This window comes from Microcaecilia unicolor, chromosome 1 (assembly GCF_901765095.1).
Source record: "Microcaecilia unicolor chromosome 1, aMicUni1.1, whole genome shotgun sequence".
Taxonomy (NCBI): domain Eukaryota; kingdom Metazoa; phylum Chordata; class Amphibia; order Gymnophiona; family Siphonopidae; genus Microcaecilia; species Microcaecilia unicolor.
Window position 1 is genome coordinate 373,145,195 of NC_044031.1, and position 27,972 is coordinate 373,173,166.

The following is a 27,972-nucleotide window of genomic DNA, read 5'->3' on the forward strand; positions in this document are numbered from 1 at the left end:
AAATGACACCATGGATAGATCGGCTCATAGGTCTGATTGCTTGTTTTGCGTGTAAGGGGATGACAGCTGTGTGGAGGAGAAGGAAGGAAGGGGAGGCTTACCTAATTGGCTGTAGTTTTTTTTTTTTATGTCTCCTGTTCTCAATCTAACCTCCTAGGTCAGCTCTCCCACCCTCCGCCCCCCCCCCCCCCAAAAAAAAAAGAACAACAATGTGGATGCAGCAGTTCATAGGTTTGCTTGCTTTGTTTTGGGTGTATGAGCATGACAGCTGCATAAGGAGGGGGGGAGAGGGAAAGGGAGACTTACCCAATTGGCTTCATCTTTTTGACATCATGCCATGGACTATCTCAATCTAACCTCCTTGTTCAACAGTAAGTGGGTCTTTTACTAAAGTTTAGCTGGAGTTATCTGGAGCATGGCCCATTTTATTTCTATGGGCCCTACAGCAGATAACTCAGCTAAGCTTTAGTAAAAGATGCCTTAAGAAACATTTCCCTCTGCAACTTACCCGATAAACACACAGGATCGTTATCTACCCTCAGAGCACTCTCTGTAACTACTACTACAAAGAGTTCTCTCATATTCTGTAGTAATCCCCTTATAATGGGGGATTACACACATAATATTGAATTTCAGATCTGGCAACACTGCTTCAACCCCCCTTAACCAGGACAGGAGTTCAAAGGTACAGAAGCTGAGACCATTTACCATCCAGTATTGCATTGCATTCTAACTGCTGTCCTTTTCTACTTTCATGAAGCAGTTTGCACAAAAACATTTTATTAAAGTGCCTAAATAAACACAAATGATATAAATGTAATAGGAGGGGTCGCCTAGTGATTAGGGTGGTGGACTCTGGTCCTGAGGAACTGAGTTCAATTCCCACCTCAGGCACAGCTCCTTGAGACTCTGGGCAAGTCATTTAACCCTCCATTGCCCCAGGTACAAATAAGTACCTGTATACAATATGTAAGCCGCATTGAGCCTGCCATGAGTGGAAAAGTGCAGGGTACAAATTTAACTAAAATAAAAAAAATTATGAGATGTGTAGAATTTGTTTTAGAAAGATTCAGGTCTCAAGAACTGCAAAGCGGTAGATGTAAGAGACTACATTATTTCCCTGATCTGTTCTTCCTGTGTGGGACCCACTTGCCTGTTATCTTGCTTTCTACACAGATCCACCTTAAGGAGGTGGGAAATTCCAGAATTACCTCACCAGGGGAGGAGGGGTGAGGAGTTCTGAGCATGCTCTGCTGCTTAGTGCTTTGCTTTGCAGTGCCGGAAAAAGTGAAAAAGACTCAGAACAAAAGTAGAAACTTTCTGGGGCTGGAAATCCCTGCAAGATCCAGTCGCAGATCCGCAGAGGGAGAGAGGAAGGAATTTATCTGAGACCTGGAATCAGCTCAACCGACTCCTGTTTTAGTCATCCTTCCAGGAACAAGGAAATCTGTAGCCTGAATCCATTCCAGCCGCAGCACAATTCAGATGGAAATGTCTGCCCTAGTTTCTGATCAGGTAAGAAATTCTTTCTCCTCTTGTACACAGGGTGCAGCACTAAAAGGAAAACATTTCCCTGTACCCCCTCTCTTTCATTGTTTATCTGTTTTGGAGTGAAGTAGTAGTCTAGTAGTTGTTGGTAACAGACTTTAACTTGCAGGAGGTGGATCACAATGCTCAAGAATTCATAGTCTTTTGAGGGATCTGGTCACAACTTAGGATTCATGAGAATAAGAGGAAGAAAGGAGTGTTGTCTATTTTCCCATGCTTGGCCCCTTAGATAGATGATAGGCTCTCAGGATCGGGACCTACCATTGTGCATTTGTGTGCACTTAGCCTTCCAAAGTTCCATAGAAACCTATGGAACTTTGGAAGGCTAAGTGCTTTGAAAATATGCCTCATATATATTATTCATAAACAATATGTAGTAGCACTCAAACATCACAATTATATTCTTGCAAATACCACTATTATAATAATGAACTGAAGGAGGAAAAGCCTCAATATACCAATGCAAAAATACTTAGGTATCAAATTGTATCAAAGGCATAAAAACCTCCTTAATGTCTTCATATTTTATGTAAATACTTATTAAATAAAATAGTGAAAAGTGACAAAAAAATCAAAACTTATCTTTCTGTCATGACCACAGGAATGGTGAGCCCTTGAACCACAGCTGAAGCTGCGACAGACACAAGGCAGGAACTGAGGCAAGACTGGAACAAGGGCAAACAGGACTAGGCAGGAAAAGGCAAGATAAGACAGGGCTAGACTGAGCAAGGCAGGACAAGGCAAAGCAAGAACTAGATAGGACTAGGCAAGGCAGACAAGACAGGACTAGACTGTTCAAGGCAGGACAGGGCATTGCAAGAACTGGACAGGACTAGTCAAGGCAGACACAGGAACAGGATCCAGACAATGCAAGGAAAAGCAGGGCAACCAGGCTAGAACTGGAACCCAGACAGAACAAGGCAAGACACAGAACTAGGTTAAAACTGGGTCCAGACAAGGCACAACAAGGGCAAGATAAGAACTGGGTCCAGATGGGACTGAACAAGGCAACAAACAAGGCAGACTAGGTTAAAACACAGTACTAAAGGCACAACAAGGTACGTCTAGTAGCGCTATAGAAATAAGTAGTAGTAAGGAAATAAAAACTAGACACACAGGCTAAATGGGGCAGAAACAAGAATCTAAGGCAGGGCTTGGAGCTTGGCAGTAACTCGGAGGGGCAGGTCCTGGGGCTTGGCAAGAACTGAGAGACAAGGCAGGGCTTAGAGCTTGGCAGGAATTCGGAGACAAGGCAGGACTTGGAGCTTGGCAGGAACTCGGAGACAAAGCAGGGCTTGGAGCTTGGCAGGAACTCGGAGACAAGGCAGGACTTGAAGCTTGGCAGGAACTCTGAGAGAAGGCAGGGATTGAAGTTTGGTAGGAATTCGGAGACAAGGCAGGACTTGGAGCTTGGCAGGACCTCGGAGACAAGGCAGGGCATGGAGCTTGGCAGGACCTCGGAGACAAGGCAGGGCATGGAGCTTGGCAGGAACTCGGAGACAAGGCAGGGCTAGGAGCTTGGCTGGAACTCGGAACCAGGGCTTCGCTGGAGCAGGAACAAGGCTCACAGGAGCAAGGCTTTCAGGAACAAGGTTAGCAGAAACAAAACTGGCTTGCAGGAGCAGGGCTTCAGGAACAAAACTAGAGTCCTCATTGCGAAGGCATCTGAGGGGAGAAGGAACCACCTTTAAGTACCCCAGAGGGCAGAAGGAGGTCCTCAGCCGCCTCCCTCGGAACAGCAGCACAGTGCCCCTTTAAGAACAGCTCTTCGGTATACATGCTCTAGAAGACCCACCAACCCAGAAGCACCTCGCCACAGGACACCAGAGGCAGCCGCACCGCCTGACATGGGCCTCGAACACCTTGACACCTTTCCTCCAGCAGCTGCCCTTCCCACTGGCTAGCACTTCTCTGCCTTTCTTCCAGCAGCCGCCCCTCTCATGGGTCCAGCACTTCTCACAGCCCTCCCTCTCATGGGTCCAGCACTTCACCCCCCCAATATTAACCAGCCAGGAACAGCTCCTGGACGGTTAAATAGCATTTAGCTGGCTAACCGTGAATATTCAGCGCGAGAGAGCCAGTTATTTCTGCTGAATATTTACAGTCCGTGCCAAAAATGTAACCAGTTATATTGCGTATTAACTGGCAATATTCAGCGCTGACCAACTATGTTTAGCGGGCAAATTGGACTGCTATGAGTCCAATCTTTGCCTGCTATTAACTGGCCAGTGCTGAATATTTTTTTTTTTGTTACATTTGTACCCCACGCTTTCCCACTCATGGCAGGCTCAATGCGGCTTACATATTGTATGCAGGTACTTATTTGCACCTGGGGCAATGGAGGGTTAAGTGACTTGCCCAGAGTCACAAGGAGCTAGTTAGCACTTGCCAGAAAAACCCCAGATATTAACATACACGCTGATGACCCATCCGTCTCTTACGCTTCTCAGTTCCTCACTCTGACATCCTCCTGCAACCTCGAGCTGAGCTCCACCACCCCTACTCACCAAGCTGGCCATTATCTTGACCTCGTCCTCTCCTCTACCTGCTCACCCTCCAAATTCTGCGCCTCGGCTCTTCTCTCCGATCATCACCTGATCACCTTCACACTTCATCACCCTCCCCCTCAGTCCCGCCCAACACTAACCACTACTTTCAGGAATCTCCAGGCTGTCGACCCTCACACTTTATCCTCTAGTATCTCTAATCTCCTCCCTTCCGTCATGTCCTACAAGTCTGTCGACAAGGCTGTCTCTGCTTACAACACCACTCTCTCCTCTGCTCTGCACACCCTTGCACCATCCATCCCCCGTCCCACAAGGCATACTAATCCCCAGCCCTGGCTGACACCTTGCATCCGATACCTTTGCTCCGCGCCCAATCTGCTTCATTCATTACAAATTCATGCTATCCTCCTTCCAGTCCTCCCTATTCCTTGCCAAACAGGACTATTACACCCAATTGACTAATTCTCTCGGCTCCAACCCTCGTCATCTCTTCGCCACCCTTAACTCCCTCCTCAAAGTGCCCTCCGCTCCCACCCCCCCCTCACTCTCTCCTCAATCACTGGCTGACTACTTCCGCGACAAGGTGCAGAAGATCAATCTCAAATTCACTACCAAGCCATGTCCTCCTCTTCACCCTTTAACCACTCCCTCAACCAACCAACCAAGGCCTCCTTCTCCTCTTTTCCTGATATCACCGAGGAGGAAAGCGCCCACCTTCTTTCCTCCTCCAAATGCACCACCTGTTCCTCTGATCCCATCCCCACCAACTTAGTAAACACCATCTTTCCTATTGTCACCCCCCCCCCCCCCCCCCCCCCCCCCCCCCCCATCTGTCATATCCTCAACCTCTCTCTCTCCACTGCAACTGTCCCTGACACCTTCAAGCATGCTGTACATAAGTAATGCCACACTGGGAAAAGACCAAGGGTCCATCGACCCCAGCATCCTGTCCACGACAGCGGCCAATCCAGGCCAAGGGCACCTGGCAAGCTTCCCCAACGTACAAACATTCTATACATGCCATTCCCGGAATTGTGGATTTTTCCTAAGTCCATTTAGTAGCGGTTTATGGACTTGTTTAGGAAACCGTCTAACCCCTTTTTAAACTCTGCCATGCTAACCGCCTTCACCACGTTCTCCGGCAACGAATTCCAGAGTCCAATTACGCGTTGGATGAAGAAAAATTTTCTCCGATTTGTTTTAAATTTACTACACTGTAGTTTCATCGCATGCCCCCTAGTCCTAGTATTTTTGGAAAGCGTGAACAGACGCTTCACATCCACCTGTTCCACTCCACTCATTATTTTATATACCTCTATCATGTCTCCCCCTCAGCCTTCTCTTCTCCAAGCTGAAAAGCCCTAGCCTCCTTAGTCTTTCTTCATAGGGAAGTCGTCCCATCCCCGCTATCATTTTAGTCGCCCTTCGCTGCACTTTTTCCAATTCGACTATATCTTTCTTGAGATGCGGCGACCAGAATTGAACACAATACTCAAAGTGCAGTCGCACCATGGAGCGATATAACGGCATTATAACATCCTCACACCTGTTTCCCATACCTTTCCTAATAATACCCAACATTCTATTCGCTTTCCGAGCCGCAGCAGCACACTGAGCAGAAGGTTTCAGTGTATTATCGACGACGACACCCAGATCCCTTTCTTGGTCTGTAACTCCTAATGTGGAGCCTTGCATGACGTAGCTTTAATTCGGGTTCTTTTTTCCCACATGCATCACCTTGCACTTGCTCATCTGCCATTTAGCTGCCCAGTCTCCCAGTCTCGTAAGGTCCTTCTGTAATTTTTCACAATCCTGTCGCGAGTTAACGACTTTGAATAATTTTGTGTCATCAGCAAATTTAATTACCTCGCTAGTTACTCCCATCTCTAAATCATTTATAAATATATTAAAAAGCAGCGGTCCTAGCACAGACCCCTGAGGAACCCCACTAACTACCCTTCCCCATTGTGAATACTGCCCATTTAACCCCACTCTCTGTTTCCTATCCTTCAACCAGTTTTTAATCCACAATAGGACTTTTCCTCCTATCCCATGACCCTCCAATTTCCTCTGTAGCCTTTCATGAGGTACCTTGTCAAACACCTTTTGAAAATCCAGATACACAATCCAGCTTATAATCGAACGAGAATAACGCCCAAGTTCCGACCTAAATCGGGAGATGGGCGTTCTTCTCACAAAAACAAATAAAGCGGCATAATCGAAAGCCGAACTTTGGACGCTTTCAACTGCACTCCGTCGCGGATGCGGACAAAGTTGACGGGGGAGTGTCGGAGGCGTGGTGAAGGCGGAACTGGGGCGTGGTTATCACCCGAACAGAGATGGGCGCCCTTCGCCGATAATGGATGCGTTTGTAGCTAGAATTTAGGGCACTTTTCCTGGACCCTGTTTTTTGACGAATAAGGCCCCAAAAAGTGCCCTAAATGACCAGATGACCCCCAGAGGGAGTCGGGGATGACCTCCCCTGACTCCCCCAGTGGTCACTAACCCCCTCCCACCACAACAAATGATGTTTCACAACTTTTTACTTTCACCCTCAAATGTCATACCCTCCTCCCAAGCAGCAGTATGCAGGTCCCTGGAACAGTTGTTAGGGGGTGCAGTGGACGTCAGGCAGGTGGACCCAGGCCCATCCCCCCCCTACCTGTTACAATTGTGCTGCTTAATGCTACTAGTCGTCCAACCCCCCCAAACCCCCTGTACCCACATGTAGGTGCCCCCCTTCACCGCTTAGGGCTATAGTACTGGTGTAGACTTGTGGGCAGTGGGTTTTGAGGGGGATTTGGGGGGCTCAACACCCAAGGGAAGGGTGCTATGCACCTGGGAGCTCTTTTACCTTTTTTTTTGTTTTTGTAAAAGTGCCCCCTAGGGTGCCCGGTTGGTGTCCTGGCATGTGAGGGGGACCAGTGCACTACGACTCCTGGCCCCTCCCACGAACAAATGCCTTGCATTTATTCGTTTTTGAGCTGGGCGATTTCATTTTCCATTATCGGTGAAAAGCAAAAACGCCCAGCTCACACCTTGGCGAATAAAGCATGGGCGTCTATTTTTTTTTAAAAATACGGTTCACTCCGCCCCTTCACGGACCCGTTCTCGGAGATTAACGCCCATGGAGATAGGCGTTTCTGGTCGATTATGCCCCTCTATATCAACCGGCTCCCCTTTGTCCACATGTTTGTTTACTCCTTCAAAGAATTGAAGTAAATTGGTCAGGCAAGATTTCCCCACACAAAAGCCGTGCTGACTCTGTCTCAGTAATCCATGTCCTCGGATGTGCTCTGTAATTTTGTTTTTAATAATAGCCTCTACCATTTTGCCCAGCACCGACTTCAGACTCACCGGTCTATAATTTCCCGGATCTCCCCTGGAACCTTTTTTAAAAATGGGCATTACATTGGCCACCCTCCAATCTTCCGGTACCACGCTCGATTTTAAGGGTAAATTGTTGTAGTCACACCACTCCTCATAAAACCATCACTAGACCCTACCTGTCCTTCCAACTACTGCCCCATCTCCCTCCTACCCTTCCTCTCCAAGATACTTGAACGCGCCGTCTACAGCCACTACCTTGATTTTCTCTCCTCTCATGCCATCCTCAATCCGCTTCAATCCGGTTTTCGCCCTCTACACTCTACAGAAACGGCACTCACTAAAGTCTGTAATGACCTGTTCCTTGCAGAATCCAAAGGTCACTACTCCATCCTCAGTAGTTATTCCCATCTCTAGATCATTTATAAATATGTTAAAAAGCAGCAGTCCCACACAGACCCCTGTGGAACCCCATTATCTACTCTTCTCCATTGAGAATACTGACCATTTAACTCTACTCTCCGTTTTTTTTATCTTTTAACAAGTTTTTAATCCTCAATAGTACATTACCTTCTACATTATTAAATAAGTTGTAGTACATTTTCGATAGCTGGTAAGGAAGGGGGGGGTGGGGAGGGGGTGGGAGCGGAGGAGAGAGGGAAGTTCGATGAGGTAAGCAAAAGTATTGCGTGAGATGTGTAACATGTAGATTTCAATTATGTTTTTGTTTGGATATTCATGTCATACAGTAAATGCAAAGATTGTGTATATGGAGAAATGATTGGGAGGGGGGGATGAAAATGATAAAACCATTGATGATAACTGATACGGATGAATATATACAAAAATGTTGTATTCCTTAAAAGGTCAACAATAGAAATCAAACAAAATAAAACATGGAAAAGAAAATAAGATGATACCTTTTTTATTGGACATAATACATTTCTTGATTAGCTTTCGAAGGTTGCCCTTCTTCGTCAGATCGGAAATATCACGCGCCATATATTCTGATCTGACGAAGAAGGGCAACCTTCGAAAGCTAATCAAGAAATGTATTAAGTTATGTCCAATAAAAAAGGTATCATCTTATTTTTTTTCCATGTTTTATTTTGTTTGATTTCTATTGATAACCTTAAGAGTGGACTAACACGGCTACCACACTCCTCTACTTAAAAGGTCAAGTAATCGGTTATGTTGATATTGTTGAATCATCAATAAAAATTGTTAAAACCTAAATACTTTATCAAATGGCATTTGAAAATCCAGATACACAGTATCGACCAGCTCACCTTTTATACACATTTGTTCACCCCTTCAAAGAAATGTAGTAGATTGGTGAGGCAAGATTTTCCTTCACTAAATTCATGTTAGCTTTGTCTCATTAATCTATGATTATGTACAGTGCACTCCATTTAAGTGCACGTCGGATAAGCGCATGCTCTGTTTAACTGCATGCCGTACTTCGGTCCCGTTTTTGGCACCATCAATTTCTATGGGGACAAACTTCAGTTTAGCGCACCACTGATAAGTGCAAGATTCGCTTATATGCATGGTTCAAGACCACTCCTCTGCAGGAAAGACTCCGCATAAGCGCGTGCACGGAATATGGAAGCTGATTGGCGCGTGACAACCAACAAGATTTCAAATTTACCACCCCTTTAACTGCCACAGGCAGAATAAGCGAAAAAATGTGGTTAGAGTGTACACTGGGGTCGTCGTCGCGGCAGTGGAACTGTAAGACTTTAACACTGGCTGAACGAATAGAAGTTCTTAAAAAATTAGAAAACAAACAGTCAAGCATCTATTGCTAAAGAATATGGTGTCAATCCCAGTCAAATTTCACGTGCCTTGAAGCAGAAAGACCAGCTCCTGAAAGACTGACAAAACAATACAAATCCACAACGGAAACGAAAACGGGCGGGAAAAGCTGAGGAGGTAGAAGCACACAAGTATTGCCGTACTGGGAAAGACCAAAGGTCCATCGAGCCCAGCATCCAGTTTCCAACAGTGGCCAATCCAGGTCACAAATACCCGGCAATATCCCAAAAATGTACAAAACATTTTATACTGCTTATCCCAGAAATAGTGGATTTTCCCCAAGTCCATTTAATAACGGTCTATGGACTTTTCCTTTAGGAAGCCGTCCAAACCTTTTTAAAACTCGGCTAAGCTAACCGCCTTTACCACATTCTCTGGCAACGAATTCCAGAGTTTAATTACATGTTGAGTGAAGAAACATTTTCTCTGATTCGTTTTAAATTTAGTACATTGTAGCTTCACCGCGTGCCCCCTAGTCCTAGTATTTTTGGAAAGCGTGAACAGACGCTTCACATCTACCCGTTCAACTCCACTCATTATTTTATAGACCTCTATCATATCTCCCCTCAGCCGCCTTTTCTCTAAGCTGAAGAGCCCTAGCCGCTTTAGCCTTTCTTCATAGGGAAGTCGTCCCATCCCCTTTATCATTTTCGTCGCCTTCTCTGCACCTTTTCTAATTCCACTATATCTTTTTTGAGATGCGGTAACCAGAATTGAACACAATATTCGAGGTGCGGTCGCACCATGGAGCGACAAAGGCATTATAACATTCTCATTTTTATTTTCCATTCCTTTCCTAATAATACCTAACATTCTATTTGCTTTCTTAGCCGCAGCAGCACACTGAGCAGAAGGTTTCAACGTATCATCAACGACGACACCTAGATCCCTTTCTTGGTCCGTGACTCGTAACGTGGAACCTTGCATGACGTAGCTATACTTCGGGTTCCTCTTTCCCACATGCATCACTTAGCACTTGCTCACATTAAACGTCATCTGCCATTTAGACACCCAGTCCTCCCAGTCTTGCAAGGTCCTCTTATAATTTTTCACAATCCTCCCTCGATTTAACGACTTTGAATAACTTTGTATCATCAGCAATTTTAATTACCTCATTAGTTACTCCCATCTCTAGGTCATTTATAAATATGTTAAAAAGCAGCGGTCCCAGCACAGAGCCCTGGGGAACCCCACTAACTACCCTTCTCCATTGAGAATACTGACCATTTAACCCTAGTCTCTGTTTTCTGTCTTTTAGCCAGTTTTTAATCCACAATAGAACACTATCTCCTATCTCATGACTCTCCAATTTCCTCTGGAGTCTTTCATGAGGTACTTTGTCAAACACCTTCTGAAAATCGAGATACACAATATCAACCGACTCCCCTTTATCCACATGTTTGTTCACCCCTTCAAAGAAAACAGCAGCGAGACCACGCCGCATCTTGGCCTCACCTACCTCCAACCCTGCTGGCCGCCTGTCGGAGACAGGAATTCTCTGGTACCGCGCACCTTCAGCCCTCCTCCCGTCTAGCCGGCCGCCTGTCGGAGACAGGAATCCTCTGGTACCGCGCACCTTCTGCCCTCCTCCCGTCTAGCCGCTTGCCCGTTGTCCAATCTCCAGGGCCAACGACCTGACCAGCCAGAACGACCACGGAGGTGGAACTCAGCTGATACAGAGAGAAGAGCGAGGCGTGAACGTAACGGGAGAGAGGACAGGGAAACGGGCCAGAGGACGACTGCAGCAGATGGCCGGTGAACTGGTGAGCCATAGCACGAACTGGACTTGCGCGTGACGAGACCCGAGACACCTCCGGCAATTGGGCGCCATGTGGACACGTCCTGACCGCATAGAGCTGTTCGAGTCACCTGAAGCGGATCTGCTCCGGCAGAGCAAGAAACCTGCCCATGCCCACTTGAACCTGTATGGGTAATTTTCCCACTAGCTAGCCCCACTCATCGCCCTCTGGCTTAGAGGAAACCCTGTCTTCTGCTCCGGTTCTGCTGCTTCGCTGTCTTCTACGCCAGCTCCAGCTTGTCCCAGTCCATCTGTCCCTGCTTGTTCCAACCCGTCTGCTCCAGCTTGCTCCAGTCCGTCTGTCCCAGCTTGTCTACTCCAGCTTACTTCAGTCCGTCTGCCCCAGCTTGTTCCAGTCCTGCTCCAGCTTGTTCCAGTCCTTCTACTCCGCTTCCTTCTGCTCCAATTTGTTCCAGTCCTTCTGCATTGCTTGTTCCAGCGTGTTCCAGTCCTTCTGCATTGCTTGCTCCAGCGTGTTCCAGTCCGCCTGTTCCAGCTTGTTCCCGTCAGTCCGTTCCTGTTTGCTCTAGTCCTCCCGTTCCAGCCGCTCCAGTCCGTCTGTTCCAACTTGTTCCAGTCACATCACAACAGCCCTGCCTGTTTTTGCCTTCCTGCCTGTCTGCCAACTAGCCCATCAACCAACCTGCCTGCCTGCCTGTTAACCCATCAACCAACCTGCCTGCCTGCTAGCCCTTCAACCAACCTGCCTGCTTATCAGCCCCTCTACCAGCCTGCCTGCTTGCCAGCCCATCAGCTTGCCTGCTTGTCAGCCCATCAACCAACCTACCTGCTTGTCAGCCCATTGACTTACCTGCTCGCCAGCCCATCAACGCCTGCACCTCAGCCCATCGTCGTGCCTGCTTACCTGCCCATCAACTACCTGCCTGCCTTCAAGCAGCACATCTACCTACCTGCCTCCCCAGCCTACCTGCCTGCCTTCAAGCCTGCACACCTACCTACCTTCCTCCCCAGCCTGCCTGCCTACCTGCCTGCTGCCTGCCGTTCCAGTCTTAAGCCTCCAGTCCAGCTTTCCCGCTCTATCTATTGCTTAACACCTCAGTCACTACTTATGGCCCCTTTACACATTCTCTTCCTTGCCCTGTCCCTTCCTAATCTTTTTCCCCTCCCCCTACCGCTGTCTACCGCTAGAACTCACTGCCCACCCATGTCCTCTCCTGTCCTCACTACTGCAATACCCTACTTACCCCCGTCCCTCACCACCTCACCATCTCCTGTCCCCCTCCTTCCTAGCTTTCAACCTTCAACACTTCCTTCCTGCCATTAACCCATCCCCATTCCTCCAAAGTGCATCCCGTCCTCGATGCCCTACCTCCCCCACCCTCCTCTGCACTCACTTTGCTCCTCCTCCTGCTATCCGCAGGAGACATGTATCCCACACCTGTCCTCGTCCTATCCATGCAAACGATTCCGGGATGTCTCCAATCTCATCTCTATTCCCCTCCTCCCCCCTCCCCTCCCCTTCTCATGTGCCCTGTGGAATTCTCGTTCGGTCTGCAACAAACTTCCCTTCACCCACGATCTCTTCATCTCTCGTTCCCTTCAACTGCTCGCCCTAACTGAAACCTGGCTCTCCCCTGATGACTCTGCCTCAGTCGCAGCCCTATGCCATGCAGGTTATCTCTTCTCCCACACTCCCCACCCAGTTGGCCGCGGAGGAGGCATCGGGTTACTACTCTCGCCTTCCTGTAGTTTCCAACCCCTCCTCCTACCGCAGTCTCACTGCTTCTCATCCTTTGAAGTCCACTCCATCCATCTATTCTACCCGTGGCAGTCATTTACCGCTCCCCTGATAAATCCCTCTCTTCCTTCCTCACCGACTTCGATGCCTGGCTTTCCGTTTTTCTTGAACCCTCATCTCTGTCCCTCATTCTTGAACATACACGCTGATGACTCATCCGACTCTCACGCTTCTCAGTTCCTCACTCTGACATCCTCCTTCAACCTCCACCTGTACTCCACCACCCCTACTCACCAGAATGGCCATTGTCTTGACATCGTCCTCTCCTCTACCTGCTCACCCTCCAAATTCTACGCCTCAGCTCTTCGTCTCTCTGATCATCACCTGATCACCTTCACACTTCATCACCTCCCTTAGCCCCGCCCAACATTAACCACTACTTCCAGGAACCTCCAGGCTATTGACCCTCCCACCTTATCCTCCAGTATTTCTAATCTCCTCCCCTCCATCATGTCCTCCGAGTCTGTCGACAAAGCTGTCTCCGCTTACAATGCCACTCTCTCCTCTGCACTGGACACCCTCGCACCATCCATCCCCCGTCCCACAAGGCGTACTAATCCCCAGCCCTGGCTGACCCCTTGCATCCGATACCTTCGCTCCTGCGCCCGATCTGCTGAACGCCTCTGGAGGAAATCTCGCACCCATACCGATTTCCTTCATTACAAATTCATGCTATCCTCCTTCCAGTCCTCCCTATTCCTTGCCAAACAAGACTATTACACCCAGTTGACTAATTCTCTCAGCTCCAACCCTCGTCGTCTCTTCACCACCCTTAACTCCCTCCTCAAAGTGCCCTCCGCTCCCCCCCCCCCCACTCTCTCCTCAATCACTGGCTGACTAGTTCCGCGACAAGGTACAAAAGATCAACCTTGAATTCACTACCAAGCCACCACCCTTCAACCCTCTCCCTCAACCAACCAACCCAGGCCTCCTTCTCCTCCTTTCCTGATATCACCGAGGAGGAAACCGCCCGCCTTCTTTCCTCCTCGAAATGCACCACTTGTTCCTCTGATCCCATCCCCACCAACTTACATAACACCATCTCTCCTACTGTCACCACCCCTCCCATCTGTCATATCCTCAACCTCTCTCTTTCCACTGCAACTGTCCCTGACACCTTCAAGCACGCCTTAGTCACACCACTCCTCAAAAAACCATCACTAGACCCTACCTGTCCCTCCAGCTACCGCCCCATCTCCCTCCTACCCTTCCTCTTCAAGATACTTGAGCGCACCGTCCACAGCCGCTGCCTTTATTTTCTCTCCTCTCTTGCCATCCTCGATCCACTTCAATCCGGTTTTCGCCTTCTATACTCGACAGAAACGGCACTCTCTAAAGTCTGTAATGACCTGTTCCTTGCCAAATCCAGAGGTCACTACTCCATCCTCATCCTCCTCGACCTATCCGCCGCTTTTGACACTGTCAGTCATGACTTACTTCTTGCCACACTGTCCTCATTTGGGTTCCAGAGCTCTGTCCTCTCCTGGTTCTCCTTATCTCTCCCACCGCACCTTCAAAGTACATTCTCATGGATCTTCCTCCACCCCCATCCCGCTCTCTGTTGGAGTTCCCCATGGATCTGTCCTTGGACCCCTTCTTTTTTCAATCTACACCTCTTCCCTGGGCTCACTGATCTCATCTCATGGTTTCCAATATCATCTTTATGCTGATGACACCCAGCTGTATCTCTCCACACCAGACATCACTGCGGAGACCCAGGCCAAAGTATCGGCCTGCTTATCTGACATTGCTACTTGGATGTCCAACCACCACCTGAAACTGAACATGGCCAAGACCGAGCTTATCGTCTTTCCACCAAAACCCACTTCTCCTCTTCCTCCACTCTCTATCTCAGTTGATAACACCCTCATCCTCCCTGTCTCATCTGCCCGTAACCTCGGAGTCATCTTCGACTCCTCCCTCTCCTTTTCTGCGCATATCCAGCAGATAGCCAAGACCTGTCGCTTCTTTCTCTTTAACATTAGCAAAATTCGCCCTTTCCTCTCTGAGCACACCACCCGAACTCTCATCCAGTCTCTCATTAACCTCTCGCCTTGACTACTGCAACCTACTCCTCACTGGCCTCCCACTTAACCATCTATCCCCCCTTCAATCTGTTCAGAACTCTGCTGCGCGTCTTATATTTCGCCTGGACCGATATGCTCATATCACCCCTCTCCTCAGGTCACTTCACTGGCTTCCGATCAGATACCGCATACAATTCAAGCTTCTCCTTCTTACCTACAAATGCACTCAGTCTGCAGCCTCTCATTACCTCTCTACCCTCATCTCCCCTTACGTTCCCACCCGAAACCTCCGCTCACAGGACAAATCCCTCCTCTCCGTACCCTTCTCCACCATCGCCAACTCCAGGCTCCGCCCTTTCTGCCTCGCCTCACCCTATGCTTGGAATAAACTTCCTGAGCCCTTACGCCAAGCCCCCTCCCTATCCATCTTCAAATCCTTGCTCAAAGCCCACCTCTTCATCTGATCGAATAGAGGCCTGGTGAAGAAGGGGGGGGAGGGGGGGAGGGAATGAGAGGGAGGGAGGAAAAAAAACAAAACAAAATTTTCAATGACAAGCTGATGTTGTACAAGACCAAGCATGTAGAATTGTCTGTTTGAATGTTTATGCCATCAATAAAAATACATTAAAAAAAAAATAAATAAAGCCCACCTCTTCAATGTTGCTTTCGGCACCTAACCTTTATACCTATTCATGAAATCTAGACTGCCCCAATTTGACTGCCCCTATTTGACTGACTGTACATTTGTCCTTTAAATTGTAAACTCCTTGAGCAGGGACTGTCCTTCTATGTTAAACTGTACAGCGCTGCGTAACCCTAGTAGCACTTTAGAAATGTTAAGTAGTTAGTTAGTAGATTGGTTAGGTAAGATTTCCCTTCACTAAAGCCATGTTGACTATTTGTCTCATTAATCCACGCTTTTGAATATGCTCTGTAATTTTCTTCTTAATACTAGTCTCTACCATTTTGCCCGGCACCAACGTCTATAATTTCCCGGATCTCCTCTGGAACCTTTTTTAAAAATGGGCGTTACATTGGCCACCCTCCAATCTTCCAGTACCACGCTCGATTTTAAGGATAAATTACATATTTCAAACAGTAGCTCCGCAAGCTCATTTTTCAGTTCCATCAGTACTCTGGGATGAATACCATCCGGTCCAGGAGATTTGCTACTCTTCAGTTTGTAGAACTGCCCCATTACATCCTCCAGGTTTACAGAGAATTCATTACTTTTCTCCGACTCATCAGCTTCGAATACCATTTCCGACACCGGTATCCCACCCAAATCTTTCTCGGTGAAGACCGAAGCAAAGAATTCATTTAATCTCTCCATTACGGCTTTGTCTTCAATGATCGCCCCTTTTACTCCTCGGTCATCTAGCGGTCCAACTGATTCTTTTGCCGGCTTCCTGCTTTTACCTAAAAAAGTTTTTACTGTGTGTTTTCGCTTCCAGTGCAATCTTTTTTTTTTTCAAAGGCCCTCTTAGCTTTCCTTATCAGCGCTTTGCATTTGACTTGACATTCCTTATGCCGTTTTATTATTATTTTCAGTCGGTTCCTTACATTTTCTGAAGGAATTTCTTTAGCTCTAATAGCTTCCTTCCCCTCACTATTTAACCAAGCCGGCTGTCGTGTGGTCTTCCGTCCTCCTTTTTTAATACGCGGAATATATTTGGCCTGGGCTTCCAGGATGGTGTTTTTGAACAGCATCCACGCCTGATGTAAATTTTTGACCCTCGCAGTCGCTCCTCTAAGTTTTCTTTGTCACCGTTCTTCTCATTTTATCATAGTCTCCTTTTTTAAAGTTAAACGCTAACGTATTTGATTTCCTATGTATACTTACTTCAAAGCTAATATCAAATCCGATCATATTATGATCATTGTTATCAATCGGCCCCAGCACCATTACCTCCCGCACCAGATCATGCGCTCCACTAAGGACTAGGTCTAGAATTTTTCCTTCTCTCATTGGTTCCTGTACCAGCTGCTCCATAAAGCTGTCCTTGATTTCATCAAGGAATTTTACCTCCCTAATGTGTCCCGATGTTACATTTACCCAGTCAATATCAGGGTAATTGAAATCACCCACTATTATTGTGTTGCCCAGTTTGTTTGCGTCCCTAATTTCCTTTAACATTTCTGCATCTGTCTGTTCATCCTGGCCAGGCGGATGGTAGTACACTCCTGTCACTATCCTTTTCCCCTTTACGCATGGAATTTCAATCCACAGTGATTCAAAGAAGTGTTTTGTTTCCTGCAGACTTTTCAATCTATTTGATTCAAGGCTCTCGTTAATATACAATGCTACCCCTCCACCAATTCGATCCACCCGATCACTACGATATAATTTGTACCCTGGTATGACAGTGTCCCACTGGTTATCCTCCTTCCACCAGGTCTCAGAGATGCCTATTATATCTAATTTTTAATTTAGTGCAATATATTCTAACTCTCCCATCTTATTTCTTAGGCTCCTGGCATTCGCATATAGACATTTCAAACTGTGTTTGTTGCTCCTTTTTACATCAAGCTTAGTACTTGACAGTACTAATTTGCAATCTTTTGTCTGATTTTTCTCGAGTCAGGAGCAGACATTTCCTGTCAGTGGTCCACTGCTTATGGAGAAAGCTAACCAGCTAGCTGAAAGTCTTGGACTAACTGAATTGAAAGCCACTGTTGGATGGTTGCTGGTTGGAAAGATGCAAGGAGAGGAACAACATAAAATTCAAGAAACAGCATGGTGAGAAACAAGATGCTGATGAGACTTTGGTGCTGAAAATTGGGTTGTTTCAGTTCTTCCTACCATCTTGAATGAGTTTGCAGCTCGTGACATCTACTGGCGAGCGATTCCTGATGGAACACTTGCATTCAAACATGCTGAAACTACTGGAGGTAAAATGTCGAGGGACCAACTGACGATCCTCCTTTGCTGCAATATGGATGGGAGTGAGAAGCTGTAACCCCTCGTCATTGGAAAGAGCAAACAGCCCAGTTGCTTCAAGAAAGTTAAGCGACTTCCTGTGTCATACGAGGCTAATGCAAATTCATGGATGACTGGGGAAATATGGAAGCAGTTGCTAAAGAAGTTAGACACTGGAATGGGGGCACAAAAGCATCAGATTTTGTTGCTTTGTGATAATTGTGCTGCACACGGGGATGATGTCAGGCTGTCTAACGTCAAGGTGGTCTTCCTGCCACCAAACACTACCACTCTGATCCAACCTATGGATTAGGGTATAATAGCCAATTTCAAACAACATTATCGGGCTCTTGTGCTACGTCGTCTGATGAGCGTTATGGATGACCAGACTGGCAAGGATAAATGTGCTGTTGAACTGGCTCGTAATCTATCACTGTTGGATTCCCTGCATATGCAGAAAGAAGCCAGGAATCATGTTACACAGGCAACCATTGTGAACTGCTACAAGCGGGCAAGCTTTGTTAAGGATGTGAAGAGAGACAAAACAGATGCAGCTGTTGCAAACGCATCAGATGAACAGGTTATTGACATCCCAGCTGGTGTTACTGAATAGGAGTTCCATCGCTACGTAGCTGTTGATTACGATCTACAAACAGCTGAAGACAGCACTGATGTCGAGATATGCGCCTACACGCAGGCAACAATTGCTGATGATGGAACAGATGATGAAATGAGCAGCGAGGCACATGCTGATGAAATTCAACAACCTCCTCCTGTCACTTTTGCAAGAGCGCTGGACAGTCTCAACACCATGCGGGCCTATCTGGAAGCCACTGAATATCAGTGCTGTGACAGTTTTTACCGTCTGGCAGATGTAGTCTATGGAACTCACAGACCCAATAGTGTACAGAGGACTATAACTGATTACTTCAAGTAAGCCTAACATCAGTTAACGGAGACTGTATACTGTACATGTAATAATAAACAGTACTTTACACATGTTTATCAGATGTCAAGCTTCTTTGTGTCACTGCGGTTAAGTGCAGGCTCCGGTTAACTGCATACATTTCTTTGGTCCCAGACCCTTGCACTTAAGCGGATTGCACTGTATACGCTCTGTAATTTTGTTCTTTATAATAGTCTTTGCTATTTTGCCCGGCATCAATGTCAGGCTCACCAGTCTGTAATTTTCCAGATCACTTCTGGAACCTTTTTTAGAAATTGTCGTTACATTGGCCATCATCCAATCTTCTGGTACTATGCTTGATTTTAAAGCTAAATTACATATTACTAGCAATAGCTCTGCAAATTCATTTTTCAATTCTATCAGTATTCTGCGATGTATACCATCTGGTCCAGGCGATTTGCTGCTGTTCAGTTTTTCAAATTGCCCCATTACATCTTCCAGGTTTATAGAGGTTTGATTCAGTTTCTCTGACTCGTCAGCAGTGAATACCATTTCTGGCATTGGCATCTCTCCCACATCTTCCTCGATGAAGCCCGAAGCAAAGAATTAATTTATATTTAATAATGTTTTTATTGATGAATGTATAAATGATACAATATCCTAGCAATCTTTAAAATTCGATTAGCAAACATTTCAAATCTGTATTAATATTTTAAACGTCTATCATCAACATTTTTATGTTTATTTTCCCCCCTCCCCCCATCCCCCTCCCTCCCCTTCCTGTTATATAGTATGTTTATTGACTGTATCCAATATTGAAAAAGAAAGAAAATCTGTACAGAGTTATTATCAAGGAAGTTTAACATGAACCTTTAGCGTATATTGAACCACAACCAATGTATTGTTCAACCAGATTTCTAATGGAAATAAATATGGCATGCTGTCAACATTCCATAGTCAGTATATGCAAATCTTGTGTTTCATTGCTTTCCACGTTTCTTCCTATCATCTGTCAAAGTTGTTGTTCATCAACACGTTAACGCCCACAGGGCAGGTGAAACGTATCATTTTTAAAATATCATCTTCCTCTTCCCATTTTTCAGATTCCCATCAATCTATGTCCCACTTTCCCCATCTACCTTCCCGTCCCCTCTTAACCCACCCTGAGATATCTTCCAGAAATGTATCTCTCTGTAAAATCAAAGGGAATTCAGCACCAGACTTCTACCTCTAGTGTGTAGTGTCTGAATATATGGGCCCCAAATGTCCAAAAAGGCCTTCCTCCTCCTACTTGAACCTCCCACCCCTCGACGTTCACATAACATTAATTCATGGAATCTGTTTCTCCAGTGCCAGAAGTCCGGGAGAGCACTTCCAACCCATTGACAAAGTAATAACCTCTTGCCCACCAAACAGGCCCTACGGATCAAATGTTTCCCAGATATGCTCTGCAATGCAAACACCTCATGCCTGTCCAACAACACACCCATCGGGGAGACCACTACTCCAGAGCCCAATATCAAGGACAGATACTGCAGGATCTCTCTCCAAAAAAGTTGTACCCGAAAACATTCCCACAAACAGTGAAACAATGACCCAGGTAATCTTCTACATTTTTCACATAGTGGATCTTCCACCCCTCCCATTCTAAAAATCTGAGCTTTTGTAAGGTATGCTCTATGTAAAATTCTGTATTGGCATTCACGGAAGCCCGCATTGCCAGTCATCTCCGGAATTCTAGACACTAACATATTAAAATCCAAGGACAACCCTGGTCTCGCTAAATCTCGGGCCCATCGTATTTGTATTAACTCCCGGTCCTTTAAAAGTGGCAATTTTCCCAAGATCTTATATAACGTAGAGACCGAGAGACGTTCTGTATCTTCTCTTGTTAAAAATTGTCTGATTCGGTGACAATGTCTATGTTTTAACGCCTTTAAGTCTACTGACCTCACATAATGCATAATTTGATTATAAGCAAAAATGTTGTTCATGCTATAACCAATACCCAATGCTCCTAAACTTAATAACTCCCCTTGCTTGTTTAACAAGTGTTCCAGACGACTAATGCCCAAGCGTCCCCAAGCCCGAAATGTTTCATTGTCCATCCCTGGTTTAAACAATAAATTCCCACAAATAGGTAGCATGTCTGATGTATGTTTCGATATACCCCAAACGCCCATCAGGTCTTTCCAAAGAGATCTCAAAGCTGTCAGCAACAGGCTATTTCTTAAATGCTCAGGTATATGCACCCTAGGTGCCTGTAGTAAAAAATAAAAGTGGCAAGGAGCAAAAAATTGAACCTCTATTCTCCGGGGTGTATAATCTTCACGGTCAAAGAACCAGTCACCAAAGTATCTCAATAAGCAAGCCCTGTTATATCTTCTTAAGTCTGGCATACCTAGGCCTCCCTCTTTCCAGTTGCCCATTAACAGAGGCAGCGGTAGTTTAGCTTTTTTCCCCCCCCAGCAATATCGTCTAAGCAAACGATGCAAGGTTTTGAGTTCTCTTTGTTTGATAAGGATTGGTAGCATCCGTAGGCAATAAAGCCATCTGGGAAATTCCACCATTCGAAACAACTGAATGCGTCCGTAAAGTGTAAGAGGCAAAGTCACCCAACTTTTCAGTCTTGTCTCTGTCTCACCCAGCATTCTATCCACATTCAATCGATAGAGGTCTGCTGAGGTCATAGACAACCATATTCCCAAATAGCGAAATGACCCCCGTGCCCACCGAAGTGGGAAATCCTGCCCCCATTCCTTCTTCTGATCTGCCGAGGACGCCAACGCTAAAGATTTCATATAGTTGAGCTTAAATCCCGCATAATCTCCAAATTCTTGGAATAACTCCAGCAGGGCCGGGAGAGATTGAGATGGTTGTGTCAAGTGCACCAATAAGTCATCTGCAAAGGCTGACAATAGAAATCTCGAAGCCCCTATCTGGATTCCCTTGATCTCCAGATGAGTTTGTATCGCCCTAACTAAGGGGTCCAAAGATAAAACAAACAATAGAGGAGAGAGCGGACATCCTTGCCTAGTACCTCTAAGTATATGAAATAATCGAGAACAGGTCCCATTCACCCACACATAAGCCATTGGTTCCGAATATAGCACCTGAATCGCATCTAAAAATGATCCTTGAATACCATAGTGTTTCAGAGTCTCGAATAGGTAAGGCCAGCTCACTCTGTCAAAGGCTTTCTCTGCATCGAAACTAATTAACAGAGAAGCCAGCTTTTTATATTGCACTGTCTCCAAAGAGGCCAAGACTGCGCGAAGATTCCGAACCGCTGTCCTCCCCTTCACAAACCCCACCTGAGCTTCCTCCACCAAGTCCGGGAGTACCTGAGCCAGCCTGTTCGCCAGTATCTTAGCGTATAACTTGGCATCTACATTGAGAAGGGAAATTGGTCTATACGCTCCAGGGTCTGCCCTATCCCCCCCCCTCTTTTGGGATAACTACAATCTGAGCTCTCTTCATTGTGTCAGGCATGGTCTTCTCTTTTACCATAGAATTAAACAAAGCTAAAAGTGGTCTTTTGATATGCTCGTAGAACTGTTTGTAAAACTCTACTCGATAGCCATCTGGACCTGGCGTCTTGTGAGAAGCACTTTGTTGTAACGCCAACATAAGGTCTCCTTCCTCGAGTGGGCTATTTAGTCGCTGTATTTGGCAAGGGGACAACTTGGGCAACTGTATGGATTCTAAAAACATATCAGCGTTCAATCCTTCATTTTCCGGCCTAGTATATAAAGCCTCATAATATTGGCCAAATCGATCTGCTATATCTTGGTCCGTTCTCAACAGTCTCCCATTTAAATCTTTCAATTGTAAAATTTTAGAGGCTCCCCTTTTACTTCGCACCATGTTTGCCAACAACCTCCCTGCTTTATTGCTATACTGGAATAGTTTATATTTATAATAAAATTGGGATTTAACCGCCCTCCGATGCAGCAATTCATTGAGCTCTTGCTGTGTACTTAAAAGCAGTGACTTATTCTCCGCAGTAGCAATCCTACCATACATTTTTCTATATTTGCGGACCTGTGTTTCCAGCCTCAAGATCTCCTTATCTCTAATCTTTCGAGCTCTAGCACAGTAAGAAATGATGTTTCCACGCAGGACAGCCTTTTCTGCTTCCCAAAAAAGGGTCGGCTGCTGTCTATGAATCCCATTATGGAACTCATAATCTGTTATCTTCTCTGCTAGAAATGTCTGAAATTTGTCATCATGTACTAGGTCTAGGGGATATCTCCAAAGGCGCATTCCACCCTCCTTCCCGGGCCTCCCCCATCTCAGCCAAATGAGAGCATGATCTGAGACCTCATAAGGACCAATCTCAGCCTGAACCATCTGTGAAAACAGGGGAGTTGAAACAAATAGATAATCTATTCGGGATTGGGACGCATGAGCTCTGGAGAGATGAGTGTAATCTCGATCCGATGGGTGTAGAACACGCCACACATCCACAAGGTCCAACGCATCACAGAGCAAAGCCAAGGCTCGAGCACCTCCTCCCGAACCCCTGGCACCAGTACCAGATCTATCCAGCTGTGGGTCGACCACTAAGTTAAAATCACCTCCCAGAATGATATTCCCCCCTTTAAATTTGGACAAATTGGAGATCAGCCCCTGAAAAAACTTTTTATCATATGCATTTGGGGCATATACATTACAGAGTACTAGAGTATGACCCTCAATCTCTATCTCCGCCAGAATATAGCGGCCCTCCGAACTTCTCAATGTGGAGGTGACCTTTATCTGCAGACCCTTTCGAAAAAGAATCAGGACTCCAGCTTTCCTCCCCACCGCTGGGGCTTCCAACATAGATCCCACCCATCCTGTCTTAAATTTTAAGTGTTCCCTTGAGGACAAATGTGTTTCCTGGAGTAGGGCTATATCTACTTGTTGTCTTTTCAGCACCTGAAGCACCTTTGTTCGCTTTATCGGGGATGATACTCCCCCAATATTCCACGAAACTATCTTAAGTGATCCCAGTACAGCAGAAATTCAATAACATCATGAAAAAAGTTATACATTTAAACGAAAGAAGGGAAACCCTCCCAGCCCGTAGGGCCTCCCTTTTCAGTCCCTTTGAATTTTGTCTCTGAAATCCAAATTCTGTCAGATACTTCCCTCCCTCTTTAACCCTCCCCCCCCCTATCTCTACCCCCTCCCCCCCAAAAGCACTCAACCATTCCCTCATGGTTTAAATCACGTGAGCTCCCCCCTCCCCCAACACCCCCTCTAACTTTAATATCTAGTATAGTACCTTTTACAATCCTTCCCCCTTGTTTCTTTATATAATCCTTATACCCATTACTATTGGGGTTATCCCCTTATTGTTATCCATAATTACCCTGTGATAACCTCTCTCTGAAAAGAGATCCATCCAACCTTTATAATCTTTATCAGGGAGTTACAGTATCAGATGTTAAGGCCCAATTATAAAACCGTATCTTTCTTCCTCCAAGTTCAATTCTCCGTGCCCCTTTAAACAAAGAACCTTTGAAATAACAACAGTAAACATATCATGCCCCATATATCTTCCTTATAGTCAGTAAAAGATAGATATTTTCTGGGCTCTAAAATTACCAAGTTGTGTCCCGCCTACTCGGCGTGAACTCGCCATCCCAGCTTTTCAAATCTTCATCTTACTCAAATCAGCCATATTTTCTTTTTGTTCTTTCAGGCCGGATCCTCAGGGGTCAGGTCTCGCTGCACAAACTTTAACGCTTCCACCGCTGATGAAAAGAGCGAGTGTTTCCCATTATGCCATATTTTTAGGCGGGCCGGATAAAGTAAAGCAAACTGAATTTTCTTTTCAAACAATTGTTGGCACACTCCACGAAATGCTCTTCGCTGTAAAGAGACTCCAGTCGAGAAATCCTGGAAGCAGCGTATCGTATGGTTCTCATATTGTATGTTCCCAGCCTTTCTGAATGCCCGGAAAATTTCTTGTTTATGGGCAAAATTTAGGACTTTGAAAATAACAATTCTTGGGCGGGGGTCCTTCGAATTCCCAGGTCCCAGCCGGTGAGCACGTTCTATTCTTAAAGGCCCAGCAGACATTTGTAAAGATAAGATTTTTGGTAGCCAGTTTTCTAAAAAGTCTCTTAATTCTGAGTCTTTGATCTTTTCAGGCAACCCAATCATTCTTATGTTACTTCTGCGAGCTCTATTTTCTAGATCTTCCAGCTTACTCTCCAGCCGTTCTACCTTGCTCTCTAGGTCTTTTTGTGTGGTCTCATGCTGCTGCACTTGATCCTCCACATCAGATAATCGCTGTTTATATTGAGAAAATTCTGACTGTATATTTTCCAGCTTCGCGTCGATGCCTCCTAATTGTTCTTTGATCGCTTGCAGTTTGTGGTCTACTGACGCCCCCAGCATAGCAGAAACTTCCGCTGCCACCTCCGCGGCCCACGCCGAGCTCACAGACCTCGGACCGTCTCCCTCTCCGTCCGCCATCTTGGAATCTGCTGTGCGGGTCCGCATGTTTTCTTTTTTGGGGGGTTTAGCTGCCATCTCTCCTCTGTTAAGTTTTATTTTAACAGACCGCGATGCCCCGATGTTTCGGATCGCCGTTGTTGTTCTCTTCGCTTTTTAATGCAGCGAAATAAGGTATTTAATTTCGGAAAACGGCGCGGGGAAGGCGGGAGCTCAGCACGACGATACCTTCTCTCTAGCCGTGCATCACGTGATCGAAGCAAAGAATTAATTTAACATCTTCGCTATGGCCTTGTCTTCCCTGAGTGCCCCTTTTACCGTTCGGTCATCTAGCGGTCCAACTGATTTTTTTTGCCAGCTTCTTGCTTCTAATATACCTAAAAAAGATTTTACTATGTGTTTTGGGCTCAAGCGGAATCTTCTTTTCAAAGTCTCTCTTTGCCTTCCTTATCAGTGCTTTGCATTTAACTTGTCATTCCTTATTCTGTTTCCTATTATTTTCAGTTGGATGCTGCTTCTATTTTCTGAAAATTTTTCTTTTAGCTCTAATAGCGTCCTTCACCATGCCTGCTATTGTTTGGCCTTCCTTCCTCCTTTTTTAATACATGGAATATACTTGGCCTGGGCTTCCAGGGTGGTATTTTTGAATAGCATCCATGCTTGATGTAAATTTTTGACCTTTGCATTTCCTCCTCTGTTTTTTGTTTATTTATCCACCGTTCTTCTCATTTTATCATAGTCTCCTTTTTGAAAGTTAAATGCTAACGTATTGGATTTTCTGTGTATATTTACTCCAGAATTTATATCAAATCTGATCATATTATGATCACTGTTATCAAGCGACCTCAGCACCATTACTTCCTGCACCAGATCATGCGCTCCACTAAGGATTTGATGTAGAATTGTTCTGCCTCTTGTTGGCTCCTAAACCAGCTGGTCCATAAAGCAGTCCTTGATTTCATCAAGGAATTTTACCTCACTAGCATGCCCTGATGTTACATGTACCCAGTCACTATCAGGATAATTGAAATCATCCATTATTATTGTGTTTCCCAGTTTAGTGGCCTCCCTTATTTCTTCAATATGTCAGTTGCTGACTGAAATGCTGATTTTACCGTCATTTGATTATCGTAAGGTTTTATATTTAGGTTTGCCTGATATAGTGTTTAGGCTTTTGCAACTTCCTTAGAAAACTGCAACACATCTGATTTCTGTATTTGGACATTTTGGAGGCAATTATACACTGGGCGTCTCCATTTAGGTGCCCCAAGGATGTGCAATAGGATTCTATTCCAGAACAGAATGTAAGCGATTAGGTTCTCTTATAAAATACTAGCTTAACCTGATATTGGGACGCTTAACATTTAGGCACTCAGTTTTAGCAGCCATAGAGGTGGCATAAGTACAGGCACCTAAATGAGGCAGAGATGTGCAGACATTTATGTATGCGGCATCTATATTACAGAATTGCCCATTTAGGGCTAGATTTTATTTATGATGCCTATCAAATTGGCGTAAAAAAATACACCTAAGAGTATTCAATAAACTACGCCTTAAGTTAGGCATGGTTTATAGAATACACGTGTAACTTTACTCGCCATATATAGAATCCATTCTAAGGGAGTTACGTTGGCTACCTGTAAAATCTCGCACACTACTTAAATGTCTTCTTTCTAGAACTCTTCATTCTTCTTAGCAGTGCTGTGGTATATAAAACTTCCATGAAACAGTGTGTGTTTTTACTATGATGTACACAACTGGAACAGTTTACCCTTGAAGTTGTGTGTATATCACATTATTTGATTTTTTTTGGAAATGGATAAAGGCTTGGCTGTTTTCTCCTTACCCGTTTTATTTTGAATGATTTTCTGTTTCTTTTACTGTTCCTTTTTTAGTGAAATAGTATACATGTTTATTGTAAACCATCTAGAAGTATGGTGCTAGATGGGTATATGTTTAATAAAATAAAACAAAGTGAAATAATAATGAAACTTTGACTTAGGGTATCCGGTTTGCTATTACAGTCTTTGGTCACATTCAACGATGTTGCTGCTTATTTCTCGGAAGTGGAGTGGAACGTTCTGGGGGAATGGAAGAAAGAGCTTTACAAGAAGGTCATCAAAGAGATTCATGATATCCTTGTGTCACGAGGTAAATGTATTTATTTATTTATTTATTTATTAGGATTTATTTACTGCCTTTTTGAAGGAATTCACTCAAGGCAGTGTACAGCAAGAATAAGTCAAACATAAGCAATAGCCAATTGCAGCAGGAAATATATTCAAACAATACAAAATAGGGCATCGTATGCTACATTACAATATCAACAAATACACTATAAAACATGTTAGTAGACAACATAGGATGTAAGCAAAGATGGAACATACAGACAAAAACATAGAGTTAAAAGGAGTAAGAAAATAAGGGACTAGTTTAAAGAAAGGTACTTGAACATTATAGCTAGGGTAGGAGTGGATAAACACATATGTGCAGTTGGTGTCATTTAATTCTTCCGTTAAGGGCTTGGTTGAAGAGCCAAGCTTTCACCTGCTTCCTGAAGTAGAGATAGTCTTGTGTTAAGCGAAGCCTTTCAGGAAGTGCATTCCAGTCTGGATATTTAATGCCAGGTCATTTCCAGCAACCGACATTGATTATCCAGGGTTTTTTTAACCGCTAAAAAGTTAACCTGCCAAACCGATATTCTGTCTTCTCTATCATCTACTGCACAGGCACATTATGAAATCGGCAGTATAAAAGTAACAGATACCAGGTACCAAGGGCATCTGAAATTTAGAACTTAGCTTCTGATGCCATCCCGTATCCAACAGTAGCTAGTGAAAAAAATGTTAAGATCATGAGAATAGCCATACTGGGTCAGACCAATGGTCCATCTAGCCCAGTATCCTGCTTT

General features: G+C 45.2%; 1 protein-coding gene across 1 annotated transcript in view; it reads left to right on the forward strand.

Moving 5' to 3' along the window:
- Positions 1 to 1,281: 1,281 nt before the first annotated feature.
- The window catches only part of LOC115481200, a 177,498-nt gene continuing 150,807 nt past the window's right edge, over positions 1,282 to 27,972 (forward strand). The window contains exons 1-2 of the mRNA XM_030220328.1: positions 1,282 to 1,515; positions 27,086 to 27,212. Of these exons, the coding sequence (XP_030076188.1) occupies positions 1,486 to 1,515; positions 27,086 to 27,212 (157 nt within the window). The 5' untranslated portion in view covers positions 1,282 to 1,485. The remainder of the gene's footprint in view (positions 1,516 to 27,085; positions 27,213 to 27,972) is intronic.